Source organism: Onychostruthus taczanowskii, unplaced genomic scaffold, assembly GCF_017590055.1.
Source record: "Onychostruthus taczanowskii isolate IOZ18803 unplaced genomic scaffold, ASM1759005v1 scaffold48, whole genome shotgun sequence".
Classification (NCBI taxonomy): Eukaryota; Metazoa; Chordata; class Aves; order Passeriformes; family Passeridae; genus Onychostruthus; species Onychostruthus taczanowskii.
The window spans coordinates 2,519,108-2,542,739 of record NW_024502347.1 but is presented as its reverse complement, the minus strand read 5'-3'; the positions used below and the strand labels follow the sequence as shown (position 1 = coordinate 2,542,739).

The following is a 23,632-nucleotide window of genomic DNA, read 5'->3' as shown; positions in this document are numbered from 1 at the left end:
CAGCAGTTGTGGTAGGTGACGTTTGCCATCAGTTTTCCTACTCATACACCAAGTTCTGCTCATATTTAGAGTGCAGAGCTGAATGAAAGATAATGAGAACGGTCTACATATTTCAAGTTACACCAATTTCCTGCACCAAAATTGTGAAATGTGATCTTACACACAACTCCTTTCTTTGAAAGTCCCTGCTTCCTCCTTTAAAATAATACAGCATAATAAACGGAAAGCAATAAATCTGAAAATACTTTACTTTTGGAAATATCAATAATCTCAATCAGGCAGACTGATCTTGCTATTAATCTTGCTATATATAGAGCTTGCTATTTCTCTATTCCTTCTCTCAATTCCCTTTTGGGTTTTTTTTCATACTGAAACGCTTGAAGATTCATCCTGGGCATGCTGGATAATATTACCTGTACAGCAAATGTACCAACTCCTCCTGAAGCTCCTAATATTAATATTCTGTAAGAGAAAATTAAAATATATTTAATAGTTCTTTAAATAAACTCTGGAGTAACTATGTATTCTAATGCTTCTTATACAACTCTGATGCTGAATTATTTTTAGCAAAAGCTTGGTTTTGTCATTCAATGTTATTCAAGAGTGGTTAATTGTTCCGATAGCCAAAAACGTGACTTAACATTGCTGATCATGTGTCCTGTGCCAAATGCATTATCTCAGCACAGCCAAAGAGACTTCCTCATAGGTGCTTTCCTCTAAATGCAGGCAGTGAAGCTGACAGGTAGTAGCATTTATATCACTCAAAGCCCCTGTACCTGTCCTCACTTTCCCAAACATAATTGTTTCGTTTGGACAAAATCAATTAAGAGCCCTTCCTGTCTCCTAGACTCCACCATCACATCTCCTAAAGAAAAAAATGCAATTCACCAGCATTTTAAACAAATTGGTCCTATCTAAGAGAAAAAGTAGTTTAGTATCACATTATTTAAGAGACTGTGAACTGCAGAACATATGGAACATAATTTTCCCATATTGCATAATGTTTATCTAAAAGACAAAATTGCAATGAAGTACCCTAACGAGTTTAATTTCTATTAAACTAAGATGGGTGTATTTTTCTTTAGAAAAAAAAGCAGTAGAATTTTTCTAGTTCCTTCCAATACATCTCAACAAGACCCTGTAAATGCCAGCTTGCGGGAACTGGCACACAAGCAAGAAAATGACAGAGTATACGGCCAAATTGTTAGCAATTGAGAGTTCATTTTAACTGATAACCCTAAATTTAAAAAAAATACAAGCTAACTTGTGTGAGAACGTTACTGCTAGAAGCCTCATCACTGTTCAAAAATTTCATCCAAATACCTCATTAAATAACTAAACATCTGAAAGTGAATTAGTAAGAAAACCTTGCAGCTCAAGTTGCAAACAGTGCTTTGACTTTAGATCCACTTGCTAATTCTAGGACAAAAAGAAGATCCAAGATGAAGTCCTGGCATAGGACTGGGGAACATCATGTTTCTCAGAGCTTCTGGTTGCCAGAAAAATCTCAGAATCTTCAGAAGTTGGTGAAATTCCTGTTTTAAATCTCACAGTAAAAGATGTTGAAGGAAATTGTTTTTTACAGTACAAAACTGTACTATACAATCTGGAGTCTCAGTTTACAAAAGTTCTTTGAAGCAGCCTAAGAGACTTGGCTTTGGTCACACTATCCATTTTAAAATGCTCTTTTTGTAAGTGATCAGATTCTGCTCCCTCCCGTTTCACTGATCCAAGCTGCAAAATTCAGATTAAGAATATGAAACCACAATACCACAAAGCCTGCAGCTTTTAAATCTGCCAAAATGTACTTATCCTCAGAACCAGGCTTCTAACAACAGATGCCTGGAGCAACATGCATATTTCGACTTCAGTATATTCGAAAAGGCTCTGGGATCCTACACTCCAGATATTGGGTTAAACCCATAATTATCCTTGAAAAGGAAAGTCACAATTAAATCCTTTCAAAAAAACCTTTTCAAACTGCCTTTACAATTGCTCTCCTCAGTTAAAGGGCATTTCTTCTACTACATATTTGGGGGAAAGCTGTCATCTTAATATGTACAATTTGCACAAAGGATTTAGGTAACATTTTCAGTTTGGGGAGCAGCTTGGCCAGGACATTTTTTTTAGCCCCTTCAATAAAAGCCCTCAGGATTCCTTCTCGTAGAAGGAACACTTTCCAGATTCAGTTTGTTCCTCTGCTACATGGGCTGTTTTCTACTACACCTTCCAATTATTAAAACTCTCTCCACACGTTGTGACACCAAGAAAACTCTTCATTTCTGAAACAAACTACATCTGCACAGGAGATTCATGTGCAGCAGCTCAACAGCACTCACAGCAGCAAGACACACAAGTAACAGGGGGAGTGTCTGAAGGTGCAGGACCTGTTAGGACAGTACTGAATGACAGATGGTGGCAAGTGCCAAAGCACGAACAGTTTTGTTTGCACTGCCTCAGGAAAACACAGCCAGGAGAAAATACATCATAGAAACTACCTGCTTTCACTGCAAGGGCAAGCTCAGGAGTAAACTAATATACAAGTAGTTGCACCAGGGACCAAATTAACAAATACTCTCACCTGGACAGATCCAAGAGAACCAATTCTTTCAAAAGAACAAAAAGAACATTTGTAGCCCAGGCTTTCCTCCCTTCTGCCAGAGGCACAACATTCACCAAGCACCCCACGGGGCTCCAGCAGTTCAAACAATCACGGGGAGCAGATCTCTCCAAATAAGCTTACCATGAGATTTTAAAGTTTAGCCCATCTCCCTAGGCCCTGCTTGGAGCTGTGGTGTGATCAGAAACCAGCATCGGACAGGCAGGACCTGTTTCAGCTGTGTGTGCCCCCCACCAGAACACGCAGTGAGTGGGGAGTGGGTGTACAGATCAAGGAGTAATATTTTCTCCAGACTGTAAACAATTAAAAATTTTTAGTGGCTAAATTACATGCAGGCTAAAAATTGCAGCAATTATATAGTTGCAGCTATAAATGCAGCAATTTTATATAGGTGTAAAATTAATGTATTTATTGACTAAATATATCAACTTTATTTAGATATTAAATTATATTTCATTTGATTATGCCAACAAAATGTCCTCAAGAAATTTATTCCTGGATCAAGCAGTGTTTACCCTATCAAGAAGTTTTACAACCGATGCTCAATTTGTACTTCTCTACAGTGGTGAAATAACAGACATTGAAAAAATATTTTCTTGGGGTATTATACCATTCAAATTTTCACTGTAACCATATAAACCAGGAGTCTACGTTTGGTAGCTTACATTAACAGAATCCAGCATCTCTGCTCAGCATACATGAAAGTCTAAGATATTGCCTCTGTATTTACATAAAGACTTTTACCTAAAAGCAATGTAAGCACTTTGAATAACTTCTCAAACTGTCAGGTTTGTTTCTGTCATGCATTTTGTGAATACAGAAAGCAAGATATTTAATAGCCAGTGTTGAACAAGCATATCCCCTTTCTACTGAAACAGGTCAGTGGCACATATGAGAAGCTCCAGGTATCCACAGAGAGCTTCAACACAACACAGTCATTTTGAACATGTAGGATTCAACATTAAGAACATTTAAGCTCCTACAAGAATACTGACATTAATTAAGTGGTACAGAATAAAGGCTATGGAAAAATGACTAGAATTGCCGGAGGGTTCACAAACAATGAGAGCACACTTCAGGAAACTTGTAAGAACATAACCTGTGAAAGCATGTGCAGATGGAGCAGATAATGTCAGATCAATGCACAGCCAGACACTGGACTAACAGCAAGTGTTTCTGGTTAGCCCACACTAGCGCCTCAAGAGGGGCAAAGAGAACAATATACACCAACAGAAAAATCTCACTGCTTTTAAAACGTCTTAACACGGCACTAAACCACCAGTGAAGGAGCTTTCATCAAGGAATACAGCTGCTCTGCCAAAATAAGACATTTTTTGTGTGCATGTACACCCTTCTACAAAGCTATTTACCTACAACTACAGGAGACAAAAAGACTGACACAAAATCACACATGTAGGTAACTTCTCACCAAATATATGATCTAAAGAAATAAGGAAACACTGCATGAATTGTTGTATTTTTAAATTATTGCCCTGAGAGTTCATGGCATATAATTTTGCACAGCCTCTTCAATGCATTTTAAACACTTTCCTGCAAGTACTATTTCAGGAGGAAAAAAGGTACCATCACATAAGTCATTCACTGCTGGTTTTACTGCTGGTCCAAAATTTATAGACAGGAAATATAATATTTTTTTAAGTACATTAAAAAGGATTTTTTTGCTGACAGAGTAATTAAAATTGTATTTGGAACATGAAAGTAAATATTAAATGTAAAGACACATTACAAATGCAGTTTCAGTTTTACTGTTAACAATCTAAATACTTACCTGAAGATTGGAAAGACAATTTAAATAAGGCTAGCCTATTAGTGTATCTTTAGGTTAATTCTATTTACATGTGAAAGTTAAGATAATAAAAACTCTAAATACTGAAAATTAAAAAGTAAGGTGATCTTATACAGACTTTTATTACTAGCTGGAAGTTAATTTCAATGATGTCTCTTAGAAACTCCTTTAAATTTTGCAATTTCATCTTCTCAAAACATTAGAAAAAATAATTACTTAATATTTTCATTATGAAGTTCAGTTACTCACTGAAGACCACTCACTAAATTGTCTTCCAGAGATGTGGGTGAAGAATTTTAATCAATCTAGTGTCCTTTGCAATGTGTTGCATTACAAAGTATCAGCCAAGATAAGAAGAGGTCAGGCATCCAGACTCCTGCTGCCCAGTAATTACTTCATGACCTAAACCTGTGATGCAGCACAGCAATTTTAACTACTGTTTTTCAACTCCCATAGTTTTACTTTTGCCCTTATTTCCATTCTGAAGATCTTGCTATCTATTTACGCAAACATCAAAGGTCAAAATAACTGAAAGTTTCAATTATCAGGAGAAAAATGGTATTTGCTCCAATTTTTCAATGCATTTTTCATCTGCCATTGTCAGATCAACAAACTGATAAACAAAGTCAATTTTTCTATTTGATTGGCTGCTCATCTTGTACATTCTCCTTTTCCTGTCTGCATTCCTGACCTCATCAAAGTTCTGGCCTGCAGGTCAAATAAGAGTCAGTCACCTGCTCATTCTTTTCTAAAAAGCTGGAAAACCAGTCTGTTCCAAATGGCCCACGCATGCAGGAAGTGAGTGGACCACATCTCTGTCCTTGAGAGGGCTTTTTGTGAGCTGCCAGTACAACTGAGAGGATATTACATTTGGCTAGCGGTCTTAACAGGCAGAAAGGCAAAGTCCCTACAAATTCCTAGAGATAACATCCTCAAATTCTCTATACAGCCCATACATTAGAAACACACTGGATTACGATGGAATCATAGAACGGACTGGGTTGGATGGGACCACAAAGACCATCAAGTTCTAAATGCCCTGCTGTGCACAGGGACACCCTTCACGGGGGCAGGCTGCCCAGAGCTCCACCCAACCTGGCCTTAAGTATTTCCACTTGTGGATGTGTGGGCATCCACAACTTCTCTGGGCATTTTTTACCTCTCTATAGGGACCTCATCTGAGCCTTCCTCTAAAGGAGCCTCTCTCAGCAGCTGTGTAGACAGAATCCATCATCCTCAGACAGCTGATCTTTATCAACGTCATGGTGTAACAGTCTTTATCCCTGCTGGACATGTCTTGCAAGCAGCTCATCAATATAAAAATGAAGAACTTCAGTTTTAGCACCAGAACTGTTTACTTACCTTTTCCCACTACAGTTACTTTGGTTCAGTCCTCCCACTTGGTTAAGTGCAGACCACGCAGTGAGACCAACATATGGTAAGGCAGCAGCTTCTGTGTGACTGAGACACTTTGGCTTAAAAGATACCTGAAATAAAACCATTACAAAGTCACACAGCAGCTCCTATGTGACATATATTTAAATATTTAAAACAGCTTTACTGAATTGCAGATTGTGCATTGCACATTTTCAGCCATCTTCAAAACTAGCTGGAGTACAAATCAACCCAAGCACTAAGAAATAAAGTGACTTAGATACTGAAGAAGAAAAATGCCAGTCTTTACAACTTTGATGTTTTGTTAGTCAGAGTTTTGGAAGTTTACCTCGTTTCCACTAGCTACCACAAACTCTGACAGAGTGCCTTGTTTCCATGGGGGAATTGCTGCCCACACCTAAAACCAAACACAAAACAACTATCAATTTTTGTAGCTTTGCACACAATTGTATGTACACAGAAGTTTCCCTCGTTAAAGAAATCCTTTCTAATCTTTTCTAATTCACAGGATGTCTTCACTGTTTATCAGAAACCAGTTTTAGCTTATTTTACACCAAAAACAAAAACCCACAAAAATGAAGGACTGGAGGGCTATGTAAATAAATTGTACCATTGCATTTTGTGTAAGACATGATTTTTCAACTCTCCCCAAAGTACTCCCATGCCAGGAAAGCCCAGATTAGAAGGGTGAGGATGGTGCAGAATCAGGATTTGCTATGCTAAAACTGGTGAAATGTGAAAGCAAACAGTGTCAGTATTTCTGTGGGCACCCATGAAGTGCTTCTTGGGTTAAGCTAAAGTTCCTACTCTAAGTCACTCAAGAAAAATAAAAACAAATCCCTTCTTGCTAGAATTCTACCTTAAATTAAAAACAAAGTGGCACTTTGACTGTGCATTTATAAACAAACAAATGCCACTCTTGCTACTGCTGCAATGGTCCAAAAACTAAAACCCAGAAGGGAAATTAACTTGCAGAAGCAAGTCTCTGAAAGACCATGAGACCATGTTTTTCAGAGAAAAAATGAAGTGGAAGAAGTATTCTAGGAATTTACTGCCAGATAAGCCTTATTAAGAGTGCAACAGCATTAAAAAATAATTAAGAGGAGAATGAATGCTGAACATCTCATAGTATATTTTAACTATACATTTTGGAAAAGGAAAAAAAAAGGGATTGGTGGTATCACCTCATCTCCAGGTTTGAAATAAGACACACCCAGTCCACATTCCATAACAACACCAGAGACATCTCGACCAAGCGTTAGAGGAAATTCAGTCTCGCCGGTTTTGAGCTTCAGGGGATCCCGCTTCATATTTAATGCAGTTGCGCCATAACCACCTGCAAAACATGGAATCAACCACAACATACCACACTGAGTGTTCATTTATTAACTCTGCAATTCCAATTAGAAAGCATTGCCTATAACATGCTTAATTTCTGTTACAACAGAAGAGCGCAAAAAATCGGCAATATTTCACACTTGTACAGATTTTAGAAATAAAGAGCAAGTGTAAAAAATAATAAGGCATATCTCCTAAGGTGAGTAACCTGGACTTCTATTCAGTAAGCAACAGACAAATGCTGTGAAGTCTCAGAATTACCCATCTAATAACAGTGCTCAGCCTAAAAATAGCCTCCATTTGGGCATGTATACTCACTCAAGTGTTTGGACAAGTCCACCTAGGGGCCCTATCATGCCAGAAAGTATCTTAACACGAATCCTCAGATAGGAAATGTCCCAGCACTAAACCCCCAACTATATTCAAAGATTTTTTAAAATTCATTTATTAGAGACCCAAAACATAGATTACAGTTGTGTTAGCTGGCTTCCTGCAGATACATTTGCTTGTTCTACTGAATCTGATTCGATATGCAAGCACTTCCACACAGGAAAATAGAAGGTATTCTACTATCACAATTTCTTTCTTGTGTCTCAAGCCCAGAAACTGGGGAAGAAAATCTGATTAAATGTGTCAAATACAAAGAGCCGAGCAGTGAAAAAGACAGATTTCCCGGGCGGGATGACAGCATGTCTCCAGATGCCAGTTTAGGATGGGCATGGCAATGAACACCACGGTTTGCCTTAGGTCACACATGCCGACTTGGCAGCAACTTGGGCCTCCAGCCCCATTCACCTCAAGGAGATGGGAAAATCCAGCATCCCTCAGGGGGAATGCTGCTCCTTGGCAGGGCGTATCTCGGTCAACAGAGCCGCATCACAATCCCTCAATTGAAAATTCACCCTCGCACCACACACACGCACACTCTTGTCAGTGGCTTTTTGTATCGCTCTTCCCTGAGAACCTGAAAAAAGTTGAGTTTCCAAGAGGCGGCGGTTTTCCACAGGGCTCGGGGAAACACGTGTGTTGAGGCAGCCCTGGACACGGCCGGCACGGGCCGGTGCCCTGGCACCACCACAGCCGCAGCCCCTGCCATCCCGGCAGCCCGGCCGCGGCTGCTCGGGCTCGGCACTTACTTCTCATGCTGAGGTCGATGGGGTTCAGGCTCGCAGCGTGAACCTTAATGATGACCTCGTTCGGGAAGTGTATGATGGGGAACATCATCTCCCTGGTGAAGCGCAGCACCTCGTTGCTGCCGTACCGGTCTATGACCCAGCTGGGCATGGCGATCCGCGCCCGCGGAGAAGCGCGGAGCCCGCGGCTCGGTACCCGCCCGCTCGCCCAGCGCAGCGCCCGCCCGCCCGCCGCTCCCCGCGACAGCATGGCCGGGACAGCCGGGCCGGGCCAGGCCAGGCCGCGGGTTAGCGATCGGGATCAGGATCGGGATAAGGACGAGGACCGGGATCGGGCCGCTCCTTCGCCCCGCAGCGCTCAGCCCGGCGGCCCCCGAGCCAATGGGCGGCCGCCTTCTTGGCCGCCCTGCCAATGGTGCCGCGGGGTGTTGCGGCAAGATGGCGGCGCGCGGCTGCCGCGCCGGGAGAAGGGCAGGGGTTGCTCGGCGAGCCTGAGGAGGCGGGCAGGGAGAGTCATGCTGCGCGCCTCTCTCCGACAGGTGAGTGGGGTCTGTCCGCCTGCCGGGGATGATGAGGAGGGAGACGGCTTTGCAAGGTGACCGGGGTCCCTTCGCGTCCCTCTTCCCCCGGGCGGCCCGGGAGGGCGCTTCCCGTGCGCTTCTTGCCTCAGCGGGAATGGCGCTTTCTTGCCGTTCCGCCTCTGTGACCCGGCTGCCCTGAACGACGGGCTGCGCTCTCAGGTGTCGGCGGCGTTGAAGGAAGGACGAGTCAGTCCCGCGGAGCTCTGCCAGCGATGCCTGGCCCTCATCAAAAGCACCAAGTTTCTGAATGCGTACATTACTGTAGCGGAAGAGACCGCTTTGAAGCAGGCTGAGGAATCAGAGGAAAGATATAAAAGAGGTATGTTGGTGTGTAAGTAATGTCAGTCCTTAAAAAGCTGCTGAGGAGGAGCTGTCTCTGTTAGACGAAACACTTTTGCTTTTTAAAGGGGTTGTCTTGGCTTTTTTGACTCTTGGGGGATGAGGCTCATGCTTGAGGTTTCCGTGGGTGCTCGTGGATGTACACTTGGCACTCAGGAGAGTTTTTAGGCCAAAAAACAGAGGGAAGACCTGGACCGAACAAGGCACTGCAGGTTAAATAGACTCAGTGCCTCTTGGATAGCTCTGCTGCTTCTTTCCCTCAGCAGTTCATTTGGAGCATGTAGCCAGCAGGTGCCATGAATGTGTGGTCAGTGCAGTGGTCATTCACAGGCCTCCAGACGGGGATCGGCAAGCACCTGGCACAACCCATCGAGTTTTTAATTAAGAAAGCAAATTAAAATAGAGTAGCTTTTTAAATTGCAGTTAGTAATTGGAGAGCAGAACAGCTTTCAGTCCTGTTATCTGTAGCATTTAGATGGCCATCCTCATTTTCCTTTGTGTTTCAAGAAAGGCAGGAAAGGTATATTTTCACCTAATAGAGTACATGTTTTCCTTCCTGTGTGACACTTACTGTCCTCTGACAGCTCAATAAAATTGTTAGCCAGGTTGTTTTGCTTCCTGATGTAGGCCATTTAGTTTTTGGGTTGGGATTTTTGTGGTGTTGGTTGGTTCAGGGTTTTTTTAATGGTGGATAATCAATTACTTGGGATGGATTTTCTCTGCTTCAGTAATTAATCTACTGTGTATGTCAGGTAGGCAGTGTTTATGGCTTCCAGCCTAGTGATAGGGTGGATTTAGTAGCACCTATAGCTGAAATAAGCATTGTGTGGTGACATTGGAATGCACTCCTTTGGGATAGCCAGCCTGGAAAGCAGGTGGAGGGCTTAGACACGAGGTCTGGTTTGGACAGAGTGCTCAATGCTTGTGTTGGAATGGAAGATGGTTCTTGAAAATGGAACAGACAACCATCAAATGCCAAGTGAAAAGCAATTTTGCTTTCAAAAACCACCCAAAGGGACATGTAAAATAAACAGTAATTGATGAGAACATTACATATATATATACATATATATATATATAGCACATTTTGCTTTACAATCTCTGTTGTTTTACGATCATTCCCAATACAGGCCAACCACTGGGCATTCTAGATGGAATTCCTATTGCTGTAAAAGACAACTTTAATACAGCTGGCATTGAGACAACATGTGCATCAAATATGCTAAAAGGTACAGTAAAGCTTTTAAAGTAAAATCAGATATTTTGCTCTTCAGATGGTTTATGGACTGGAGTCTTCCAGAAATCCCAAGTATTTTCAAAAAATGATCTGGTGCCTTTTGATGAAATACATTTATCCAGTTTCACTAGCCAAGTTCATCTGGTACTACAGATGGATCTTTTTCTTCTTCTAAGCACATTATCTCCTTATTTATATTTATATGCATCTAACAACATTTGTAATAAAAACGTATATACTACAATAAAATGGTTCCAAAATTTGCATTTTCCTTCACATTGCTTTTAGGTCTAGAGGAGAGCAGTCAGTAATGTTCTACCTAGTGACATCCAAAGACAGTCCTGTTTTGTTGTTGTTCTGTTTATAATTGGTAAATAATAAATAAATAACTTAAATAGGTTTTTCATATGGCTGTAGGAAAAGCAATTGTTAACAATTCCAACATACAATCACGTTCTATAGTGCTTTTAAGACATTTTTTTAAATTTCGTAAACATATTGTTTCTATTAACAGTTCATGAACGTTTTCAAGGCATTACAATGTTTTTATAGTAAAAGGAAAAGTAGGAGACATTTCTTTATCTGTTTTATTCTCCACAAAGTAAAACTTTATGTTAATCCTTGTGGAAGATAGCAGAAGTAAATTAGCAGGCCTCTAATTTGATTGCAGTTTTTTTTAATAGCAGAAAAAGAAACAAAATATTACTTCACTGTTGTAAATGTTGCTATATTACCTGAGATGCTTTTCCTTAAAGCACATTCTCAGAACTGTTGTGATTGATTGCAATGAGTATGAGGAGTGATGTCCTTGTCCCTGATGAAAGTGGGAGTGAAGAAGCCCCTGTTACCATCACCAAGTGAGTTGGTTACTACTTGAGGTCTCCTGTCGCTTCTCGGCCTAGGTTATGTAAGGTCTGAGTGGTAATGACAGCGTCAAAATGTTCAGAGTAGCTACCTATAAAAATAACTTGTATCTCACCAGTTGCTCTTAATTGTTCTGATTGTTTTCAGGTTATATTTCTCCTTACAATGCTACAGTAGTTCAGAAGTTACTGGATCAGGGAGCTGTGCTTTTAGGTAAAACAAACCTAGATGAATTTGCAATGGGGTGAGTGATGTTTATTATTTTTAATGTGCTGATTTTACATAAAATAGCATACTACATACCATCTGTTCCAATCTGCCTGTAATCCTTAACTCCTGTTTCTGTGGGGCAAGACAACAGAAACAAGTGAATATTTACTGGAAGGGTACACAGAGCTGGCTGAACTTCTCCCTGAGCCTGTATAGTGTTGTGTAAATGATACAGACGCTGAGTTTTGTGAACATAGTGTTCAAATGTGCTTGAGAGGCAGGAAGCAGTCCAGCTTTTGCAGAAGGCTGAGGACAAGTGGCCTTCTGGTAGATTCAGTAGTGTGTTGATAGAATTGGTTACAACACAGTTAATTGCTGCCTTTTCCTCTCTCCTTACTGATGGCTTTTTGCCCTTAGGTAATTGTTACCATGCCCCCAGGGGCAGCCACTGCCTCTGCCATCCGGCCACTGGGGTAATTTATATGGGTACTCCCTGACTTGCTGCACACAGACTAATCAAGAGCAAGGCTTTTAAGTTGCCTAAGTTAATGGTGGTGACTTTTTGTCAGGAGCACATTGAAAAATGTTCCTACAATTGATTCTTCTGCAAATCAGTGAAGGCAGCCAAGCTGTAACATAGAATGGCATCAGGCTGTTAGGGATGGGAATTACTGCTAGGTTTGGAAGGGAATCTCTGGGACTTTAATTACTTGTGAAAAACAGTAAATGCTGTATTTTGGTTTTAGTATACTTAAAACGAAGTCCAAGGTTGGATTGGAAATTCACGTGGATGTCGTGGAATTACTTGGACAATATTGTTTTGAGAAAAGTAATTTTTATGTAAAAAAGGTATTCCTCAGAGGAGGAGGAGGCAAAAAGCTTGGGAGAAACCTGATAATGCAGTTTTACAACTGGTCTAAGTTCATTAAAGCACAGGATTCTCCTAAAGAGCTTATCCTAATACTAGTTTCTCATTCTGGTGTGTGTGTTGATCAGGGGGTGGGTCCAGTTCTCAAGTAACGATGTCTCAATAAGGTTGGTTTCCAGCTGCTGTCAGCTGCCTCTTGTGTCTGATGATATAGCTGGTAGCACTGGCACCTTGCAGTCAGGGGGAGCATGGGGTGGAGAGCCTGAGGAAGGGGGAAAATATGCCCTGCCCCTGCTTCAGGTGTCAGCTCACACTCAGGTGACACAAGGGGACTGAAAGCAGTTTCTGAGAAGCCAGTCTGGCATTCTGAACCAGTGAACTGTGGCCTCTGCAGAGGGCTGCAGGGTGAATAATAGTGCGGCATTTCAGGGAAATACGTGTTCCTGGTATTGTGGAGCTTTTCCTCCACCTCTAGCAGCCTGTTTTTCCTCACAACAGTGACCTTGCATCTAATGCAGGGCTGGAAAAACAGAACACCTTGGTTTTGAAAGAGATCTGCTCCTGTACTTTTACGTAGCTTAAATCAGTTTTATGTCTTTGTGACTCTGTTTCAGTGGCATTAGCAGAAGTTAGAAAGAAGTACCAGTTCAGGTTCTGTGTCAGAAACTGATGAACAGCTATGAATTTTACAGTTGTATGTAATGTTGTAGGAGTTGACTGCTCAAGGATTTACATATACCAGTTTTCTTGTGTTGAAATTGAATTTGCAAGGATAATGAGGAATTGGATTAAAAAAATTAAATTGAGGAATACAAGTGTGTCATTTGTCACTTCTTTCTGTATTTGTCCTGTCTGACTATCTTAGTTCTGGGAGTACGGATGGAGTATTTGGACCAGTCAGAAATCCCTGGAGTTACTCAAAACAGTACAAGGAAAAGTCTGTCCCAAAATCCCGTTCTGAAGACGAAGAGTCAGACTGGGTAATAACAGGAGGGAGCTCAGGAGGCAGCGCGGCTGCTGTGTCGTCTTTCACATGTTTTGCGTAAGAGGCTTTTAAAATTGTCTTTCCCTAAATGTCTAAAAATATGTTGGAATGTTTTAATTTTATAATTTTCTCATAAGCTAGTAAGAAATAGGAGGGTTATTGGCACTGGCATGCAAAACTTTATTTCAGCATCTCTAGGCTACTCGTGACATACCATGAAGACTGAATTAATCCATGCGGGCAAATTTAGATTTACTCATTTCAGGCATTATTCAGTGGTATGATCACTTTGCACTGTGTGAAATAAAATTTTGATGGCAGTAAAGGAATGACAGTTATATTCTTATCCCCACGTAATCTCTTTAAAAGTCTTACGGGATTTGTGACACATCCTCTTCCTCACTAATTTCATTACAAAAATATACACTGAAAATGTAATTCAGCAAATTAAGAGATCCCTTAATTTGTAACAGTATGATAATCTTTCCTCTGCTCCTTTGTTTTTATAGCACAGTTATGTAATAATACATGAGATTTGGGACCTAAAAGCTTTCAAATCTCTTACTTAACAAAGGAGTACAGAGTACTTACTACATAGATACTTACAGACTTCCCTGTTTTTAAGTTAGAAGACAGTTTGTGTTGAGGGGTTTTTTTAAGCGCAATTGTGTGTTTATGGTGGTTTGGAGTTTTTTTTCTAAAGGAATTTAAACAAGCTGGACCTTCTTTTTTTAATAGTAATTACTATTTTTCTAAAGGAATTTAAACAAGCTGGACTTTTTTTTTTTTTTTAAATAGTAATTACTGAGTGTATGGAATAGCAACATACTATTTAGCAAATCAGTTGTCTATACTATCTTCCCCATCTGACTTTTAAAACTGATCATAAACCTTAAACCTTTACACCTTGCATTTTATGCAATTTTTAGAGATATATGTTGGAACATGTTTTATAGAAGATTATTTCAATTCTGCTCTTAATTGGAAGGTGTTTAAAAATGCTCTTTAGTTACTTTATCCTTCTTTGTCCATAGTCTACATTACAAGCATCTATTTTGTTGTTAAAATATTCTTGCTAATGTTGATTACAACTCCTTAAATTACTTCTTTAAAGTTATATATCTCTTCATCTGCTTGCCCTTTACTGGGATGTAACCTACTCAACATTTTAATACTGTTGAAATTGAATTCAGTGCAGCCATTCCCAAGGACTGCTGGTTCTCATCCTGAGCCAGAATGAGCTGATCCTGAGAGGGTCTGGCACCTTTCCTTATGTTGCTGGGCTCCAATTTTGCACTGGTCAGCACATTGTCAGATGAGGGAGATTGTTTGTCCAGCTATTTTATTGCATATAACCTGTTGTATATCCATCCTGTTAGTGTCTTTCAAGCACCAGGAATGCTGCCAGTTCGATATTTGGGTGTCCAAAATGCTATAAAATTGAGGATATTTTGCATCAACACAAAGGCTTTGAAAAAAATTCCACTTCAGAAAAGTCAGTAGAATTGGTTCAGGCATCTCATAAACAAGTGGCTAAGGGAAAAGTCATATACTCACTTCAATAAAAATTATACCTGTTTCTGGAGTTTAAATTAGTTTTGGCAAAGATTTGAATGAAAACTGCTTTATCTTTTTAATGCTGCTTCAGTTAAATTTATTAAAAACAGGAGAACAGCATGTTTCATTTCAATTTAGAAAATTGTTTCATAAAAATTTCAATTTAGAAAGAACAAGGTTTCACTTGTGGATAAAAAAAGAAGAATTCAACATAATAATAATAATATACTGTGTTTTAATTGTACCTAAGCTACTGTAAACTGGGACTTCTGATCAATCTTTGTAGATTTGGAAACAGGAAGAATATCTTTCCAAAGCATGCCCTCTTGTTAGGGGCAAGAAGTGTTGTATCCTGGAAAATGCTGATTCATTGTGCATTGGCTACCCAATAAATAAGATATCAGTGTTGAAAATTGTTCCCTAAATCACATGAGATGTATCAGTTGGAGTCCACAGTATTGGAACAGGGAAGGCAGAAGAAAATATTTGGGAACATTTTGAGATGGTCTGAATTCTACCTATCTGTCTCTGCTTTGTGAAGAGAACTGGACTCTCCTAATGGCAAATTCAGAGACCCTCAGAAAAATCAGAGAACAAATGAAAAACAGACATAGAGAGCAGACTGGAATTTAGACTGTGTGATTATGGCTTCTGATCTGGAAGAATTTACAGTTTTAAATCCGTGCATCTCAAAGCCACACGTTCTTATGATTTGGAAATGTTCTGAATTATCTTACTAATGATGATCCTTTTGAAACCATAGAGCCTTAGGGTCAGACACAGGAGGATCCACCCGAAACCCTGCTGCTCACTGTGGTGTTGTAGGTTTAAAGCCAACATATGGACTGATCTCTCGCCATGGTCTCATTCCTCTAGTGAACTCCATGGATGTGCCAGGAATCCTAACCAGATGTGTGGATGATGCAGCAGTTTTGTTAGGTATTACTATGTTATACATCTTTGTTTACAACATTTCCTCAAAACAAACTGAATTTTGACTAACTAATGTCTTCACATGTTGTGTGTTATTTCAGGTTCGCTTGCTGGACATGACCCTAAGGACTCGACCACAATTCAGGATGACTTTAAGCCATTTGAACTACCTAATTTGACTGATGTCAGCAAGCTTTCAGTTGGAATTCCGAAGGTAACATTTAAATCCTGTTAACAGTTATGCACAGGAGGAGCAAATAGAAGACGCATAACAAAAAAAAACAACTTGTGTCTTGCCCACCACTTCCTAGTCTCCCATGATTTGAAACAGTGAAGACAGTAAAAGCAGCTCCTGGAAAAGAACACTACTTGTGTGCTCTGTTGCCTGTCCAGGCAATTTGGAGTAAGCATACACTAATGCATCATCTAAAACATGTCAGTGTGGTGGGAAGCAGTGTCAGGCACTTCTGGGGAAATGGGGAACTTCAGTTCTTGGTTTTCTCTGTTGCTCTTTCCTTAGTCCGCTCAGTAATCTCAAACAGGTTGCTCTTGGTGCCTTCCCATGCAGGGAGATTGGTACTGGTTAGTGCAGGGCTTTGAAATACTTGCCTGAATGCCACTTTGTTAACATAGAGCAGAATTTTAAAGGCAATTGAATGGCACAAGGAGCTGTGATTAGCAGAGTCCTAATAAGAACTGAAAGACATCTGTAATTTGGCATCTGGTTTGTGCAATTTAATCATGTTTGTAACTTTAAGAGTACTTGAAGTTTAGGAACAAAGTTTGGGACTTCAGCCTATTTTTAATTTAATAAAGGCTCTGCCTTCAAAGAGACAATGTGAATAACATTTATTAATTGGATTCTCAGTATTGGAACCTAAGCTAGAACAGGCATACCAAAAGTTTTCATTTGGTAAGCAGAGATGTCCACTGACCAATTATTCACAATCTGTGAAATGGAAGAATTACGTGCCTAGAAAATTGATCAGCTGCATACTGTCTAAATCTTGCTAACTCTAACGTGGTGGTACTGGTTAATTTTTCCTATCCTTTGGACAGTTTTTTCCTACTGCTACAGGTTATTCTAAACAGATACACGCATACATTAAACATGGGTCATAGCTACTCAGAAAGCAGACAGTATTATGACCCTGATATTATGGGATAGAACTAAAGCAAGTATCTTCAAAAATAGGGAATTTTAATAGAATATCTATAATTTGTCTGTGAAATAGGAAAGCAGCTAATCTAAGTCTTTTCCCAAACCCTTGATTGTAGCTCTTCTTTGGTGGGTGGTTTTATTTGTTTCACCAAAGTGTGCCGGTTGCCACTGATAACATTGTTAGCGTTAACAACAGGGGCTAGCAGCCCTAGTTTTAGGATTTAGACCTGAATAATTTCCACCTGTGACTGCAGAACAGTACAGTATAGTCTTCATAGATAAACAAGGCAATAGCTGGGCAATTGCTCCTTCAGAAGAAACTGCTGAAATTCCGTGATTTGTGATACGTTTGTTGATCCTACTGAGATGAACATAATACTCTTAAGAAGACTGAATCCTGTTAATTTAATACTCCTTGATTCTATAGGATTTAGTAGATGCAAAAAGCTTTAATTAGTACTTTAAATCATATAGTGGTGAGGTAATGGTTTCAGTGTATTTTTAGCAAGGAGTATTTGTGGTTTGGTTGCTATTAGAAGTAAACCAGTGTGTAAAATAACTCCTCTTCTTGTTTTTCCTCTAAGGAATATCATGCACCAGGGCTGTCTAGTGAAATTCTGGCTCTCTGGTCAAAGGCTGCTGATCTGTTCAAGAATGCAGGTGCTAAAGTGGTTGAAGTGAGCCTACCACACACTCGTTACTCAATTGTCTGCTATCATGTGCTGTGCACAGCAGAAGTGGCATCAAATATGGCCAGGTTTGATGGACTGGAATATGGTAAGGCCTGTGAAAAAACTTTTTTCTCAGACAGTAGAAACATTGCTGGATGCCATGTAAAGGTGTTAGTTTTTATAGATTTTCTTTTCATGGTCGGATGCTTCATATTATTTCTCCAAGATGGAATATAGTAAAAAACCTTGTGCAGATAAAAATGTGTAATACATAATATATTTCACTACTAGGCTTATCAGTGTCTAGGCTCAAAATCTAGTTTACTATTTCCACAATAAAACAGGAATGTGTTTTGTTGTTTTTCCAGAATAGTAACATTGCAGCGAACATTGACTACTCTGACATTATTTAATCTTAAGGATTACAAGGAGTATTAATACCCAAAATGCCTTTTCTTTTCAGGACATCGTTCTGACATGAAGGATTCCACTGAAAGCATGTATGCTGCAACACGGCGAGAGGGCTTCAATGATGTCGTAAGAGGAAGGATTCTATCAGGAAACTACTTCTTGCTGAAACAGTAAGCAGAACTTCTTGAAATTCAGCTTTTCCAGGTTAATGAATTTTTGAGCAAAAGGTGGTTAATTGTTCATCATGAGAAAGAAATTGCCCTTACAATTAGTAGCTGTTTGTATTTTTATTATTGCTTTAGCTCTATAATACTTAGTGAACTGTTAATAATGAAGGAAAATGTTTTCCCTGAGTCTTACCAGTGAGCATCCTAAATTAAATAAGTAGAACAACTTAGTGATATTTTTTTTTTCCCTACCAGAGCATTATTGACATCCATTAGTTAAATTAGGCAGAAATCTACCCTATGGTATGACATTGAAATCATACTAGTGTTTACTGTCCTAATGTTAGAAGTTCTGTAGCTGTTAATCTCATTAAAACTGCATAGAAAAACTGCTGGTACATTGTAGCAAGTTCTTCTGGAGAAAGCCAGAAACATAACAATTAAATTAACTGCAGCTCTCCATCTCAGTGTACAGGGAAAGAGAAAAATTGGCAGAAGTATTGAACTGAAGTCCTTACAGAAGTCAGGATTTTATCCAGCTCACTTAGAGAAGCTAGTGCATGGATCAATTTTACATTTTTAGTTTTCAATCCTTATCCAGCAGTCCTAATTTATGTTAGGAAATGTGCTGTTTCTCTTTGTCTGAATTTGTTCAGATACTAGCAAAAATATTAGGCCTGTAATTAGTCTCTGTAGTGCACTTGCTTTGAAAGAGCTCTGTCAGCAAGAGTATTCATCAGATGTGACTTCTGATTGCTCTCAGAGACAGGAATGTTGTCAGTCAGTCTGTAACAACCAGCTTTTATGGAATGCTGATACTCCTGCCAAGTGTGCTCCCTCTGCTTACAACTGTCCAGATCAGCTTTCCTAAGGCTGCTTTAAAATTCACATAGTTAACTCTTCTGTGAAGGAATACACAATTAGCTTCCACCGAGATGGAACAGAAGAGTTGTGTTCCTGTTCCACAGTAAATTGCTCTTGAAAAACAGAGCACAGGGTTCAGAAAGCATTCGTAGAATAAGTAGTAGAGAAAACCCATCTGTGTCTCCTGCAAATGTTGCCTTTTACAGCTTATTTTTATCTTGCTTTTCTAAGTTTTAAAATGACTAGGTGATTGCTCAGGAAGTTCTGTTTAACATCTTCAGAGACAGCATGGACAAGGGGATTGAGTCCTCCCTCAGCAAGTTTGCAGACAGCTCCAGTTGGAGTGGTAGTATTGATCTGCAGGAGGGCAGGAAGGCTCTGCAGAGGGATCTGGACAAGCTGAGCTGGGGCCAATGGTGTGAGGTTCTACAGGGCCAGATCTTGTCCTTGGGTCACAACAACCCCAGGCAGCACTAAGGGCTGGGAAAGAGTGGCTGGAAAGTCATCCAGAGGAAAAGAACCTGGGGGTGCTGGTCAACAGCAGCTGAACATGAGCCAGCTGTCCCCAGATGGCCAAGAAGGCCAGTGGCTTCCAGGCCTGTATCAGCAGCAGTGTGACCACAGCACCAGGGCAGGGATTGTCCCCCTGTACTCGGCATTGGTGAGGCCACACCTCAAATCCTGTGTTCAGTTTTGGGCCACTCGCAAGAAGGACATTGAGGTGCCAGAGTGTGTCCAGAGAAGGAAAACAGAGCTGGTAAAGGGTCTGGAGCACAAGTCTTAGGAGGGGTGGCTGAGGAAGATAGGGATGTTTAGCCTCTAGAAAAGGAGAGACCTTACTACTCTCACTCACTACAGCTACCTGAAAAGAGGTTGTGGCAAGGTGGGAGTCAGTGTCTTCTCCCAGGGAATTGGTAGAAGAGGAAACAGCCTTATATTGTACCCTGTGAGGTTTACATTAGATATTAGGAAAAATATCTTCGCTGTAAGGGTTGTCAAGCATTGGAACAGGCTGTCAAGGGAAGTGGTGAACTCCCCATCCATGGAGATATTTAAAACACATGCAGATGTGGCACTTAGGGACTTTCTGAAATTAACAGCTAGGTGGATTTCTGAAGTGATTGTAGAAAAAGGTCTAATTCCCACTGGATAACTTATTAACATGAATCTGTTTATTAATTATAACCCTTTTCATTGCTGTTTCTTGGAATCTTAAATCTTTAGATTACTCTAACAAAGTGGGATTTAGGCAGCTGTAGTTGTTTTATCTGTAAACACTCTGACATGTAGCAGTTGGCAATACACCACTCCATTTTTTCTTTCGCTTTACTTTTTTTTTCTTTCCCAAATAGCTGAGGGTTTAGATTACAGTTACTTTTGAAACTGAACTTCTCTGAATTTAAGATTCCATATTTACCAGTTCTGCATATGAGGTTAAAAGGAACGACAGACAAAGTTGACTAATATGTTTCTGCTTCAGAGTTGTGTCAAGGCAGAAACCCATAGAACACATTTTACATGAGGGGGGAAAAATGGGTAAAGATAAGGTCTTCTACAGAGAAGTATACTACAACCACATACATAGTTTTAAATCCAATTGGAGTTGTTCACAGGTGACGGGACTTTTTCATCTGCTTCAAGTGTCTTGCTGGATTGAATCCTAAATGGTTAATTCCTGTTTTTCAGACCTGTGTAGTTCTGTATTTCCTAGACTTTGCTGTGCTGCCCTACAGTAAAATTAGGTTAGATAGCAGCTTTTCACCCAGAGGGTGGTTGAGCACTGGAACAGACTCCCCAGGGAAGTGGTCACAGCACCAAGCCAGTCTGAGTTGTGCTCTCAGGCACATTGTGTGGTTCTTGGGGTGTCCTGCACAGGGCCAGCAGTTGGACTCCATCATCTTGATGGGTCCCTTCCAACTCAGCATTTTCCATGGTTCTGTAAAATTCAATGCACAGTTTAGTTTCCAAATGGTCATAGAAGGGTTGTTTTGATTTTTAGTTAATTACTGTAAGGTAGGGTTTTGTTTTCCCTTCACCTTTCTTCAGCTGTATACCCTCATCTCTTCCTTCCCTGGCAGCTCCTCTGCTATGAGGGCATAAACACATGTATGGTGACTAAGCTTCCAGTGTCAGTCAGAATTTTGTCCAAAAGGACTGCTGGGCTTGTCTTTTCCACAGTAACTAAGAAATAGAGTTCTGTATTTTGGGAATTAAAGTGCCAGGCCTTTATGTCCCTATTCCTTTTTAGGAACTACGAGAAGTACTTTGTCAAGGCACAGAAAGTGAGACGTCTCATCGCCAATGACTTTGTGAAGGTTTTCAGAAGTGGTGTTGATATTTTACTCACTCCCACCACTCTGAGTGATGCAGCACCATACACGGAATTCATCCAAGAAGACAACAGGACCCGCAGCGCTCAAGATGACATCCTGACACAGGCTGCAAATATGGCTGGTGAGTAGGCACAGGAACTCAACTGTGTTTTCCTCTGCCTCATCATTTTAAAAGTCCAGTCTCTTTAGGTATTTAACCTTCTCTTTAGAATCAAGATATTTCACCTCCATGTCTGAACTCTTACAGTGGTAACTGGGTCTAAGGACAGTTTTATTAAATGCTTGAAAATGTAAGACCAGATTTTAAAGTAGGGCACCTTGGAGCTGAATGTGGGCTGCAGGTAAGATGTATCTATTCCACAGTAAGATGTCTATTCCATAGACAGAAATCTCTTCCTAAGGCAAGCTGATTATCTTTTTCAGAGGATGCTGACCTCTTAAATCTCTCTGATTAATTTCTTGTGATCATCTACCATTCACTTTGTTGAATCAAATTATTTTAGCAAGTCTTTTTTCTCTTTTTTTTCTGGTTCTCTTAAAATTGATACAAAAATTACTCTAAGGTTTGTAGTAAGTCCTTGCATGTGTATTTTTTCTCTTCCAGGACTGCCAGCCATAAGTGTTCCTACAGCTCTTTCAGAGAGAGGTTTGCCAGTTGGGCTTCAATTCATTGGACGTTCATTCCAGGAGAAGCAGCTTCTCACTGTAGCCAAATGGTTTGAAAAACAAGTACAGTTCCCAGTGATTCAACTGGAAGAAGTAAAGAGGCATGACAGTGATGTCTTTCAGCATCAGAAATCTGCCTCTTTTTCATAGCCTGGGACTTGCTAGTCAGCTAGAGCAAGAAAGCTGTAGGGATGGTCAAGAAACGAATTTCTGCAGTTAATTGTCTCTTGCAGAAGTAATAATCTGTTCTAAGAAGACATTATGCAGTAATGCACAATGGAATCATGGCAGATTGTTACAGTGTAATTAAGGCAAAGTGAATCATTAAGTAAACATTACCACATTATTAAGCGACATTTCTTACTGATATTAAAAATACAAAGTTGAAATTGTGTATGTTATGCCTGTGAAGCTGATTTTTTAATCCCTAGAGGATGTGTAAGGTATCTGACCAATTAAAGAGCTAGCCTGAACTGTTGTGTGAAAACTTCATAGTTGCCAAAGGGCTTGGTTTTCTTCTGGAGTATAGACTTCTGTAATGGCAACAACAAGACAAGCTCTATTGGAACAAAGGTATCAAGGATCTGTTTACCAAGATTTAAATACAAAGGGAAGCAAGGGAATAACTTAAAACCATAGAATCCTTTAGATTAGAAAAGACTTTTAAGATCATCAAGTCTAACCCAGCACTACAAATTCACCGTTCAATCATATCCCTAATGCCACATCTACATTAAAACCATAGAATCCTTTAGATTAGAAAAGACTTTTAAGATCATCAAGTCAGCACTACAAAGTTCACCGTTCAATCATATCCCTGATGCCACATCTACGTGTCTGTTACGTGATGCTTATTAAGGCCATTGTGAGAAAGCTAAATCACACCTGCATTTAGATCCCTGTTTTATCAAAATCCAAGATGTGGAAATGTTAGTTCATTTTAGAAACCAAAAATGCTCCCTACTTCTAGCTAACTTGTGCAGAAGGTGAAACTAACCTCTGGGTTTACAAATCATGCAGATTATTCTGGTTATGGCTGTGTAAGAATGATTGATTAATTCCAGATATCTTCTGGGGAAGGATGTGTGGTAGTAGTAGCACTTAAGTAGTTATTTTATTTTCTTCTTCCTTCATCACTGTTCTTTATAATTAACACTTAAATACTTATTAAGAATGAGATCTTACTCAGTGTGACTTTCTGTAGGAATAATGCCATCTATTCTGTCATGGACAGTCATTCAACACAATAGTAATTCAAACTGAATTTCCAAAACGACATCATGTAGCCTGGAAGACTTACTATACTCTTAACCTGTTTCCAATGTTGCAAGTTTCCATTTCTTGATAGTTAAAAACATGAAGGATGAAGTTGGTAGATGTTTTGCATCAGATTCACTTTCAATCATAATCGTCTACAGCATGCAGAGATGGAAAAGGTATAGAGGGAGAAAAATTACTGAGGTGGAAACATAAAGAATCTTCCAGAATTAT

The 23,632-nt window shown here is 39.9% G+C and overlaps 1 protein-coding gene across 1 annotated transcript; it reads left to right on the top strand.

Annotated features, from left to right (window-relative positions):
• The first annotated feature begins 8,300 nt into the window (after window positions 1-8,300).
• QRSL1 (glutaminyl-tRNA amidotransferase subunit QRSL1) lies at window positions 8,301-22,614 on the top strand. The gene is made up of 11 exons (XM_041414887.1): window positions 8,301-8,832; window positions 9,034-9,193; window positions 10,344-10,442; window positions 11,462-11,558; window positions 13,258-13,434; window positions 15,698-15,873; window positions 15,969-16,081; window positions 17,614-17,806; window positions 18,164-18,281; window positions 21,391-21,596; window positions 22,080-22,614. Exons 1-11 carry the CDS (start codon window positions 8,344-8,346, stop codon window positions 22,289-22,291), a joined length of 2,040 nt encoding a protein of 679 aa, XP_041270821.1. The 5' UTR covers window positions 8,301-8,343; the 3' UTR covers window positions 22,292-22,614.
• The last annotated feature ends 1,018 nt before the right edge of the window (window positions 22,615-23,632 follow it).